Here is a 13,299-nt window from a genome sequence, read left to right on the forward strand (position 1 = left end):
TTATTGCACCTTTACTCAGGAGTAAAGGAAGAAAATATTTTTTCGAAAATCTTCACATGTTTGGTCTAGACACAGAGCTAACTAGTGCATAGATATTTTATCAGTCATTGGGAATATTTTGCACATATCTTAGTAACTCACAGTTTTAATATCTTTGGCTGTAACTTCTCCCAAAACGTTACCCTACGCACAGATATCTCCACATTTTGAAGCTATTTCTGATCCCATTTCTACGGTCGTTACATATTTTGTTGTTGTACCACCTTTGCATGATATTGATTTTTTTCCAATAGCACAAACCTTTTGTGCAAGAAGGTTCTTCGCTTCTCCGATTCTATCAAATCAAAAAAGCAGCAGCATGCTTACAGTCATGGCACATTGAACTTATAACGACACCATGCTTTTCGTAATGAGATCTAAGATTTTCGCGAGTATTCATTTAAATGAAACTAGTGTTGTTCGGATTTACTACGCGGATTTTATTATTTAAAAACTACATAATCCCGACGTTTCGGTTACTTTGCAGCAACCGTGATCACGGGCAGACGAGGTGTGAATGTCTGTCAGTTGGTCCTTGTTATTTATCATCTACCGCGATTAGCGACCGTAATAATGGATACGAGTGATTATGATAATAAAATAATCGAAATTCTTTCGGATAACTCTATTTATAAAAAAGTTAACAAAGACCCGACAACTAAAGTTTTAACAGAAACAAAATTTCTAATAAATAAATACAGTTCAAAACTCAATCTAGATATCAAATCACTCGTACCATCGTGTGCAAAACCTCCAAAATTGTATGGGTTACCTAAAATCCATAAAACAAGATGTTCCATTACGCCCAATAGTAAGCCAGATTGACTCACCCACTTATAAACTGGCTAAATTTCTTTCAAAAATATTATCACCTCTCCGGGGCCACACAAAGTCATTTGTTAAGGATTCCTACCAGTTTGTCAAAGATTTAAAACACCTAAAATTGAGCGACAATGACAGTATGGTCAGTTTCGATGTACAGTCATTATTCACTAGTATACCTGTTCTTGACTGCATTGAGATTGTAAGAGGTAAGTTAAAGGATAACAATATGCCTATAGAATATGCAGAGCTATTAAAGCATTGCCTAACATCTGGCTACCTCATGTGGAAGGATGAATTCTACATACAAGTAGATGGAGTTGCAATGGGTTCACCGGTTTCCCCCGTTGTCGCTGACATATTCATGGAGGACTTCGAGGTGCGAGCCCTTTGCTCTCCTCCTATAAGACCTTTAATTTATAAACGGTATGTAGATGACACCTTCACAATATTAAATAAAAATAAAACATCTGCTTTTCTGAACCATCTCAATTCTATCAATAATAAGATTCAGTTTACTATAGAATTGGAGGCAAATAATTCTTTAGCTTTCCTTGATATACTTGTTGTTAGGAATCCTGACAATACTTTGGGACATACTGTTTATAGGAAACCCACACATACGGACAGGTATCTCAATGGTTACTCACACCACCACCCTATCCAGTTAGCTACCGTTGGCAAATCTTTGTTACAGAGAGCCCAACATCTTTGTGATGCTGACCACCTAGAGGCCGAGCTGCAGCATGTAAAACATGCTCTCACTATCAACAACCTGCCCGTGCCTCGCCAGCATCGCAAGAAGCACCTGAAGCCACCCACAGTTGAACGACAACCTGCGATACTACCATATGTGAAGGGAGTTACTGACAGAATAGGCAACATCTTGAAGAAGGTTTCCATTAAAACTATTTACAAACCACATAAGAAAGTGAGCCAATTCTTGAGACCAATCAAGAGTAACATTCCTTTGCAACAAGCGGGTGTATACAAACTCGATTGTGACTGTGGCTTGTCATACATTGGACAGACGAAGAGGAGCATCGGTACTAGGGTTAAAGAACACATCTCGGACATCAAAAACAGGCGCGCGTCGAAGTCAGCAGTGTGTGAACACACAATGGACAAACCAGGCCACTACATTCGGTTTGATAAACCTCAAATCCTCGCTCGGGAAGACAAGTATATACCGAGATTAATTCGCGAGGCTATTGAAATTAAAAAACATCCCAATTTCAATAGAGAAGATGGCTGGAATCTTTCAAACACCTGGGACCCCGTTCTTAAAAATATAAAATCCCATGTCCGTAACCACACCGCAGGACCTCAAGACACCGTGAGCGCATTCTGCCGGCATCCAGAGCGGTACGCCAGAAAATTAAGAAATCGATGGCGGTAGATGATAAATAACAAGGACCAACTGACAGACATTCACACCTCGTCTGCCCGTGATCACGGTTGCTGCAAAGTAACCGAAACGTCGGGATTATGTAGTTTTTAAATAATAAAATCCGCGTAGTAAATCCGAACAACACTAGTTTCATTTACCATGCTTTTCGTCCACAATAACAAAGACTGCGAATGGCTTAGAATGAACTCTGTCTTTACTGTGTTTTTTAGGATAATAACCAATATTAGAAAATGCAGAGTAGTAATTAAACAGTTTTTGACAATTGGTTTTGCGGTTGGTGACGTAATAAGCTCTTATTAGTGTTTGTAGTCACACCACAACATAAATAAATACAGCATTTAAAATAATTTTTATTTCGATTATTAAATTAAAGAAATGTGTTTTCGATACTCTAACTACGCAAACTATTATAAAAGTAACACTAAACAATAATTTGTTGTTAGTGTTAACGTAGTTTTAAGAAATATTTTATTGAAAACCGATGAAGTCTTCATATCTATACGAGCATTTTTAATGTTTTTCGTTGACTTGTTGCAGTAGCGTCAGCATTGAGTAGGACAATTTTATAACCTGAAAATTAAATTCAAACTCTACTATAGTTCATAATGGCACAGAAACCTCTGTTATATCTCATTGAAATTTAATATAAAGCTGAATATATAAGCTAATATATGTGAGTTCCGTAACAGACGCGAGACGACAACCATTTCTAGGAAATGGTACATTTGCTTTTTAAAAGCCAAATCCGTAAAAACTATTGAACAACTGTCTTCTTTTCGTGAGTGTAATGTAAACAGTAATAATAAACGAATATGTCTATCGTAAACATGAGTGAAGTAGCAAACTCGTACAGCAGTGAAAGTGGCGAGAGATAGCGTCGTGAATCCTCCAGCGGTGAACTTGACAATGCGGTGACAGCGTATCATCATGATCAAGATGGAGCGGCGCACGTTGACGCTGCACATGTACCACGGCATCTCGTACGCTCTCCGCGCTAACTCCTCACTCTAGACACGACGAAACACCGAACACGTGAAATTAGACAGTAAAGAATACTATTAATAAGAATAGCACTGGAGTCTTTTCCAGAAAAATCAAGGTTACTGCATTAGTGAAAGTCACCGATGACTTAGTTTCGCGATGGACAATAAGCAGGTTACTGGGTTAAATTTATTATTGTCCATATTACGTTATTTAAATTTATCTCCATCCTTTCTCCTCTCTATAATTTATGAGCTAAAGCCAACTTCTTTATTTTTGATTTAGAATACATTTAAAAAATTTAAGGAACTTCTCAAAAACATGATCATACGTTTCATGAATATTTATTGACCAAATATATTCATATTTCTGAATTTCGTAAAAAGCTGAAATGATTCCATTTAAGTCATCACCAGGTTCATATGTTCTTTCCTCTCTATGCTGTGTTTTATCCGACTCTACATTTTCCCTTATATCTTAAAGCAAAGTTTGAATTGTTGCAATCGCCAATGGAATCCAGACATTGATAATTTTAATTCTATTTGTTCCTGTTCCTGAGACAATATTTTATAAACAGTCTGTTACAGTACAAATTCAACTTTGTCATAAGTCTTTGCCTTTGCCTCTGTCGATATGGTTTTATAGGGTACACCATGGCAGCGACACACAAAACTCCACTCTCAGTTTAGACCACGGGCAATGTTCTTGGACAGGATAGCTATTGGACCATCGCATGCATCATTTCCTTCACCACAAGGTCGGCAAAGCATCTACAACACCCCTTATGTTGCAGGTGTCCCTAGGCGACGGTAACTACTTTCCATCAGATAGGCCCTCTGCTTATTTGCTACCTTTAGCATAAAAAAAAATTCAGTGATAGATAATATGTTTCTCAAAAACTAATTAAAAAGACGACTTTTTATTTATAAATGTTAACATTCATATTAGTATGGTTTAGTGTTTATGTGATCTACGTATGTACATAGATTTATATGTAGATGTGCATTATTATTATTATTTTTATTTTTAATGTGGTTCACTACTTACCGCTATCGATATCAACAATATAAAACCCCTCTAGATCTACGGCTCTATGGAAGAAATCACATTTGGCTTTAAGACTATCTTTAGTTTATCTTTTAGTACTACATTTTTTTATTTTATTCTTTGTTATTTTTGTCCTATATTTTTCAATTTTACAATCGACGTTCAATCAAGAAAACTTAAAAATATAATAATAATGCAATGCAGTTCATACCTCCGCCGTCAGATGGTGTCCTTGGTAACAATATAGAAACACTTGTAAAATCATATTCAGGAGATACGTGCTCATTGATAAACGCCTCACTAGGTTGCTTGTTTGCTGAAACGAAGTAAGAAATATACACATATATATAATATAACTTTTGACAATAAGAAAAATATGAACACTTTTAATGCAATGTTGACACACTAAAAGACTCACTTTCGTTTATTTATACTTAACTGGCAACAAACATTAGGTCAGCAAGTAACTACATCTGTTCGAGGAAGATGTAGTATATCTTATTGAATATGACAGCAATTTGAAAACCATTCAAACGACTTAAATTACTTAACAAAATATGAATAAGAAAAGCAACTTTATCAACTTCATTTTCAAATGAAATGTACGTAGCAGTGCTACGATAAAATAATTTGGACGTGCTAATTTAAGTCGACAATAGTTGGATATAATTCCATGATTGTCTGTATGAAAAATGCCCACCAGGTTATACTTTGTTTGCTCATACATTTGGGAATCAGTAATGAATCAAAATGATGATAAAAAAAGTAACAGGCTGTTCTGTTGTCCATCGATGCCGCTTCTTAAAGGTACTAATTAAAAAGTATTTAAAGACCTCCTAACCTAACCTCACCTGATAGAAATTTTGATAGTAATTGTTTAGTGTGAACAGATAGAGATGTGGCAAAGCTTTAGTAAAAAATGCCCTTGTCAAAAATGAGATTCAATTAGCAAAATAGACAGGTCCAGGCTTGTATGGGTTTTCTCCGGAAGACCAGGTAGCACAGAATTTCTTCATCCCAATTACCCACCAACTGTTTATTAATGACAGTCTGTTACGTCCCTTTGGCTATACAAGTAATAGCAACTTAAAACTAATACACTTTCATGCAGACATTTATGCCAATATTATTACTTTACTCTATAAACTAACATGGCAAAGAGTCTGCCTTTGTTAATACATTAATAAAGACGGCACCGATATGTCCATCTAGAGTAAAAAGTGTTTTTTGATCATCTCTATAGTCGGCAAAAAAGTTCTCTAGAAAAATCAACCACTACTCTAGCTATCACGACATCCTTCTTTTAACCCTGTTAAGTCAATGTCGTTGTTTTAATCTTATCATTGTGGTTCACATTCTGTGGTTTCTGGGAGGTTTTTACCTAATTCATTGAAGGTGCCAGGGCAAGTATCTAATATCAACCAAGTGATTATATTATACTCAAGGGTATACCACAAACTATATTTATTTACAGGTTAGGCATATGTCAAAAAAATGTAAAAAGAATTATAAATATTAAAAATAAAACACTAACGGACAAAACTTGAAAGGCGGTGACACATATAATAATCAGTGAGACGCTGAACTGAGCGAATGTTGGCACAGAAAAGCAATCCTGCAGTATTTCAGCAGCCCGTAACGCCCTCTGGTGTTGCTGAACACATATTCGAAGACGATTCTTTACTATCGCTTCTTGCTGTGCTGTGAAGAGCTTGTTAGAATAACCGCCAGAGTAGGTGTAGTGTTCCTACAAAAATATATGAATTAAATATACTTACGTTTGTAAATTTACTTTCTATTAAAAGCAAATAACGCTGATCACTAAAGCATATTGTCTTCCCAAATTTGTTTTTTTAATGCACTCAGCGCCATCTAGACGAAATTATTATAACTACGAAATTTTACGTAGCTTTGTTTCCATGCCACACGGACGGAAGTTGTCCTACTAGTGTAGAAGTTTCAATAATCATAATAGATGACGCCGTATAAACATTAAGTATTTATAAAGTATGATAAATGTACAAGGAACGATTTTAATTTAAAGTTTTTTAAACGTTTCACTTTTTAAAACAGATTTTAGTGTTTGAAATGTACTCAATAATGCGACCAAATGTGCTGACACACTGACTCTTGAACTTGAAATTAAGTTTTATCTGACTGTCTTTTTAAATATATTCTCTGACTCTAATACGAATTAATACTTAGAAAGAAAATTTTTAATTCAGAAATATTTAATACCGAACTAGGAAACACTATCATTTTAAGAACCACTCCTACTCGCACTTTGGATTTGGACATAAAACTCTACATTTATTTTAAATCAACATATAAAATCATGCTCACTTCAGCCATGAGACCGCTGCATACATTAGTTAAGGCCAATCCGACAAGTCCAAGCCGACACCTGGTCTGCGCTAACAGCGTGGTGACCAGGCTATCCTTGCTGATGTTCAGTACAGCCCCGATCATGATGCTCAACGTCTGGTGCATGTAGGTCAGCTCGTAGGCGGGAGAGACGCTCGTGTCGTAAGGGTACCTGATTTATAACAATTGGCAATTGTGATAATTTCTATCACAAACAAGTATTTGTAAAAGTTAAAATCACATTTAAAATTTCCGTATATATACATTTGAAGGAAACTAAATTTTTCGGATAATACGCGTTATTTTACTGTGTTATAATACATAACCCTGACAGTTCTTTTACAGCAGATGAAGATCCAATTAGTTTATATAACTTTAATTTATAAATGATATTATTTGACAACTTTGTGGCAGTCATGTTCGGGTGTATATGTTACCAAACTATTGTACCCACACTCCACCGTATTCCTCTTAAAATAAAGTTTCAGCACTTAAAGACATTCGTCATCCTTGTATGAAAAACAAGGATGATGAAAAAAATATTTAAAGTTAACGTTTTAGTTGTGAAACGTAAGATTATCCAGTTTAGGTTATTGTTTGTTAATAACAAGAAAAGTTTCTGACACGTTAATGTACTAAAAATCTGTATATCATTTCGACCTTTGGTACATGATTAAACTATGAATGGTGAGTTCATATAAAGTAACACTAAAAGGTATATGAAGCTCTGCTTAAGAGATTCGTTTGTTTGCTGTATTATCCTGCTTCCTCACACTTCATAAAGAGCGTTAAAAGTTGTCTTTCAATTGTTTCAATAGCAGGACGATGCAAACTTGGGGCAATACTGTTCAGTTTCCTTCAGTTTGTGTTGTATTTCGTGTGTGTATATATATATGTACTGTATTTCTACTTTCACATTATGACGTGATAAATGCAATAATAACTTTACTTCTCTCCGTCTCTCTTTAAGACCAGCGTCTATGATGTTGAAAAATCCTCAATCCGCATACCGTCTTTAAATAGAATTTACATAGTACACAAAAAAAAACTTAGCATAATGCTAGTATACCAAGCCGGTAGAGGGAGTCTATCTTCGTCGGAGCTGATCGCCCAGCCAAAGGCAGTGATGAAAGTCACGAGCAGGAATATAACTTGTTGATTTCGGGTCTCATGGTCGCAACTAGAAGAACAAATATTTACAAACCTCTTCATTCACTTCCTGCATCATATTAAGAGACTTTAGCTGTGAAATAAACTAAGTACAAATATATTAAAGTTAATATAACAAATGATAGTTTGAAATTGACAGAAATCACATTCTACTAAAACAATGAAGCTCCACAGTTCATAATTTCAAACGAATACATTGAATATTAGTAACAGTACCTTTTGATCAACTCCCTGGCTCGAGAACTAGTCATAACTTCCAAACCGTCGTTAGTGTCCTTTATAAGAAACTCGATGTGCTTCCGACGAGCAAGGAGATTAATAATTTTGGTGACTTGGGAGATATTAGTGAATAAGACGAGAGCTGTACCCGTCATTAAAGACAGGTTGCCCCAGATGAGATAAAGATCTATCATTTGTAATATTATGAACGTGCCTACGGTAAAAAAATTACATAATGTATCATAGTAAACTAGACTTTGGGAGTGTTTTATTAAAGAATTCATTCACTGTAATCCACATCGTCCTGAATCGTAGATAATAACGATTAAATATTCAAGAAAGATTAAAAAATATGTAAAAAGAAATCTTTTACCCAAGAGAAACATGAGTAATACAAAAGTGTAACAATAATACAGAGCCTTCTTCCTGGTTTGCATTCCATCCGGCGCCCAGAGACCGGCCATCTTTAGGGCGGTTAGCGAAAAACGGAGAGAGAAATTGATGTTCTGTACTATGAGTCCCATGATGATGTCTTCCTTAGACTTTACAGGCTTCTGCTATTCTTATATGGAGAGACAAGTTTTATTTATCGTTTGATTGAATCACTGCCTTTTATAGTATGGAACAATCAATAGTCAGATGTGTGTATGAATAACACACAAAAGCGTACGAAAATTATGCTCTGATATATAATTAGTGATTTCAGGGATTGATAACAATTTGTTTATTTTTCCAAGAATAAAGTTAATTTAGTTGCAGTTAAGGCATCTATTTGAAAACATTACCATACGTTATATGACTTCAGATGTTATGGTTGATGGGGTCCACATCTGCGGTAACCAACGGGTTATTTTATGTCAATTTTTTTTAATCACGTAATTTACACTAAATCGACGACTGACTGCAGTTATCATGGATTTATTAATTTCGCTACTATTGTAACATAAAAACATTGAACTTTATTATAAAAGTTTTTAGTAACAGAACAAAAGTATTGTTTAAACAGAACATCCGACACACCTGACGTAATCGCCGTTATTAGCCTCACTATGTTTAAAAGACAAACACAATTATACAATTATTGTAAATAATACCTTTGTTCCAACATTCAAGAATAAATTTTAACATAAAATATGTGATGTAAATTAAAAATATTCTTAGTATATATAGTTTAGAAGTGAAAAAAAAATAATTTCTCTATACTTAACATAAAAACTGTTTGTCGTTCAATCGTGCCTAAAACAGTGTAATCATTTACAAGTAAACTAAGGTAAGATTGTTTCATAAATCTGTATAAAAATCGAATTATTATTGTGTTAGGTTTAACTTGGATACAATGAGCCGTAACTTTTTAGCATTCAACGGATTCACCATGCGGGTGCCGGGTCTATCGCTTTCAGGAAGAGGAGCTTCAACAGTGCCTGGGATTTGCGACCTAGGTGTAGGTTTAAGGGGCCCTTATCTATCGCGCGTTAAACGCTCACTTTCACCGTCCAAGCCCCTCTCTCTGCCTAACCAAATTTGAAAAGATTATAATTTTCGACAATATTCCCAAACCTTAATGGCAATCAGCACTTTTAACCACACATATAGGAGTGTGTATTCCTTAAACAAATTCCTCTTCGAGTTACATTACACATAATATATAACTTTGAGTATTGGTTTTCATATTTCATAATGAATAGATTACATTCAGGAGAAAGGGTACAAAATATTCAACAGTCACAATTCATGTGTAGATGTTTCAGTTAACTTTATCACTTCAGCGATAAGAAGCCATGCGGGCAAGCAATCTCTTTGACGGTCCGACCTATAGATTCATTATAATTAATACATATATGCATAAAACTCTCCGTCTTCGGATAAAAATAAACATACTTAATATAGTTTTCCTTTGAATACAATTAGCGAATCTAAAGAATCATTTGTATGATAGTGCTTTAACTCTGCCGTTACTCTAAATCAGTGAAACAATATACAACAGACGACATCTTACGATAATCATTAAAGTAACATGAAAGTAACTAAGAAGTATGTGTTAATGTCTGTTTCAATGTTTATATGCATTTAATAAATTAATACAGATTTTGTTTTTCATTAATTTTCTAAAGAAAACTAATGTGATCGTGAAGTATTTTTATTATTATCGAAGAATCTAAAACTAGATTTTAATTATATTCACTAACATGTTCATATTAAATTCCAACTTAAGAAAAATCTTAATGTTCACTATGATTGCATGTAGGTAAATAGAAATTTGAAAGTTTTAATAACTTCCGCATTTTCTTTAAATTATACAAGACATAATGTATATTTAAATACTAAACAAATATTACGAGCTCACTAAACGAACTCAGTAAGAATAGGTTCGTTGTAAATTTGTACGCGGTAGAAGTGCAAGCGTGAGGTATAACAGTCAAATCTCTCTACAACCTGCTAAAAGACTTGGACTTGTCAAGAACTAACATCAGTTCATTCTTGAAACGTGAGTCGAACGCAGCCCTAGTAGGTTCGTTTCAAATTTGGTTTGGTTGAGAGAGGAGCTAGGACAGTGGAGGTGAGCGTTTAACGCGCGTTAGATAGGGGCCCCTTAAACCTACACCTGGGTCGCAAGTCCCAGGCACTGTTAAGGCTCCTCTCCCTGCAACGCGATGGTCCCAGCACCCGCACGGTAAATCCATGGAATGCTGTGAGATTTTTCTCTCTATATTTATTAGAAAGATAAATAAAGTATATACGATATATTAATGAAATTATGTCTCTATTACCAAAAACTTAATCTTAGAACATTAATCGGGTAGATTGTTATTTTTAGGAGCCACTACGTATCTCCTCTACAGATTCTAGCCGTTCTTATCTGATCTTAATAGTTTTATTGTTAGAAAAAGCGTAAGTAATTTTTGAGCATTTCTATTCTCCCTATTCAGATTAACTAAGAGTATAACAAAAATTGTAATATACACGATTAAAGTTAATTTAAAATTAACCGACTCAAAAAACGTTTAGTTTTTTAATGGAAGTAAAAATTATAACTTACTTTATCATGACAAAAAATATATTTTAAGGAATGTTTTTAATCAGTTTCATTTTTTAGTTATGAGTATTATTATAAATGTTTATTATACAGAAGTAAATAAATTTTTGTAACAATTATATGTCAAACTAAAAATCATATTTTAATTAATTGATTTCTTAACATATTCCCTGATAGATATCACGCTAAAATTTGTGAAATGTCAACTTCGACAGAAAAAAATGCACAAATTACCCAGAACTATATTGAGTTTTACAAGATTCAAATAGTTCCGTGTTTTTGCATCGAAATAATTAAAAAAAACAATCTTACTAAATCTAGTGTATACAATGATTTTGATAAAATATTAAAGTTAACTCACTACGTAAAACTATATAAAATGTAACTGTGTAATGATTCTCAAAAATATTCTTAAGTTAATATCAAATTTATAAAAGGTATAACCATCTGTCATATTAAAAGTATATCGTATAATGAGATCTAAGACTTTCGCGAGTTTTATTCATTTAAATGAAACTAATGTAATTCGGATATACTACGTAGTAGTATACGCGTAGTATATCCGAAATATATTAGTTTAATTTAAAAGTATATCGTATTTTCATAATATCATTCCAAGTAATGTTCGAGTTATAAGAACATTATCCGCAGTATTATTTATTTTCTGTACTAAATATAATGTACTAGATATATAATGTACTAAATATAATACATACAGATTAGATGTTAAATAGCCTTAATAAACACAGATGTCTTACACGACTGATTTTTGATCTGTTACTTCGTTTCTTCAGTTTGAGCATATTTTATCTACTTGTCATAAATTGTATGTAATGTAAACCTTGTAAATATATTATAAGATAAAAATGATATCTTTTTAATAACAACGAGATGGTGTACAAGCTGAAGTCTGTTACTTTGATCTCAATAAACTAAGTTTCATTTTACTTGAAATTGGAAACTATATTTCATGTGATGTGCACCTAAGGTAAGAGAAATTTTAATAATTTTACAATATAAAAAATATAACACAAATATAAAACAAATTAAAAGTAATAAATTACATTCAAAATCATCTATCAGAATATTCAGAAAATCTGATGAGTCGTATTTGCTTTATGTGTTAAAAATTCTATCGATAGTTGTCTTTTAATAACACGTGATTTATTTACGTTTGTTATATTATAGAGATTTAATTTTTTTATTTAATTAACTAGACATATTTAAATCCTGATCTTTTATATGAATTTTGAATGTTACGTTTCTAAGGTGCGTGATTTATTGTAATGCTCTACATATAGGTAGTGTGTAATGTTTTGAGTCATACAAGCAAATAATGTCTTAATATATATAAAGATATTTCATGTTATAACGTCACATTAAATCTTTCTTTTATTTCATTATTATTTAAACCAGATCATTCGCCTATATGAATTTAACATATTTTGTAAGTACAATTTTTTTTTTCTACTTCGTACGAAACTAATTGAAATTTAAAAATCACTTCTGATACTACTGAAGTGGTATGTTTATCATCATAAATGGAATTGAATTAAATTATTACTGATGCACATTTAATAGTTAGTCATTGTGATATTTTTTACATGAGTTTTGCATTGATTATCTTTCACGTACTGACAAAAAAAGAGAGGTAAATCAAACTAAAAATCTGTAAAATAAAATTTACTAAAACAAATCGAAGACGTAAACGGACTACATATTTTTGTAAGTCGGTTAAACTGGAGCAAACAGCATCCTGTAAAGTAGGGACTAACAGTTGATTATTCTCATCGATCATCATGAACGCCGGAGTGTGATATCCTCAAGATTGGTCCAATCTGCTGAAATCACATCGGACTCGGGGGCGGGTCTCTTCTTACTATTTATCTATTCCTAAAGAACACTTCTCAACAGACGTTTCTTTGTCGCGGATTTTTATTTATACATTTCGTATTAAATAAATGATTCCTGGCGGTGAGATCGTTGTGGCTTATTAACTATTAAAGAGAAAAACAAAAAGTTATATTATAATAGAAAGTTTAAAAAATATTCTAAGGTAATCGCGGAGAAACGATAGGAAAAACGTTTATCATTCCATATAACTAACTACAAGAAATTAGAGAACATGATACAATATTAAAATGTCTTCATTTTGTAATCAGATAAATTATTACATTTAAAATTTATGCTGGCAAGGTGCCAGTAAATTTTT

General features: G+C 33.2%; 1 protein-coding gene across 1 annotated transcript; it reads right to left on the reverse strand.

Moving 5' to 3' along the window:
- Nucleotides 1-2,668: 2,668 nt before the first annotated feature.
- LOC116770322 (odorant receptor Or1-like) lies at nucleotides 2,669-8,689 on the reverse strand. Its single transcript, XM_061527624.1, has 8 exons — nucleotides 8,427-8,689; nucleotides 8,051-8,267; nucleotides 7,734-7,844; nucleotides 6,644-6,836; nucleotides 5,835-6,047; nucleotides 4,512-4,616; nucleotides 3,124-3,279; nucleotides 2,669-2,842 (listed from the first exon to the last, which is right to left on the reverse strand). Exons 1-8 carry the CDS (start codon nucleotides 8,575-8,577, stop codon nucleotides 2,783-2,785), a joined length of 1,206 nt encoding a protein of 401 aa, XP_061383608.1. The 5' UTR covers nucleotides 8,578-8,689; the 3' UTR covers nucleotides 2,669-2,782.
- Between the last annotated feature and the right edge of the window lie 4,610 nt (nucleotides 8,690-13,299).

The sequence above is a fragment of the Danaus plexippus genome, assembly GCF_018135715.1.
Source record: "Danaus plexippus chromosome 13 unlocalized genomic scaffold, MEX_DaPlex mxdp_15, whole genome shotgun sequence".
Classification (NCBI taxonomy): Eukaryota; Metazoa; Arthropoda; class Insecta; order Lepidoptera; family Nymphalidae; genus Danaus; species Danaus plexippus.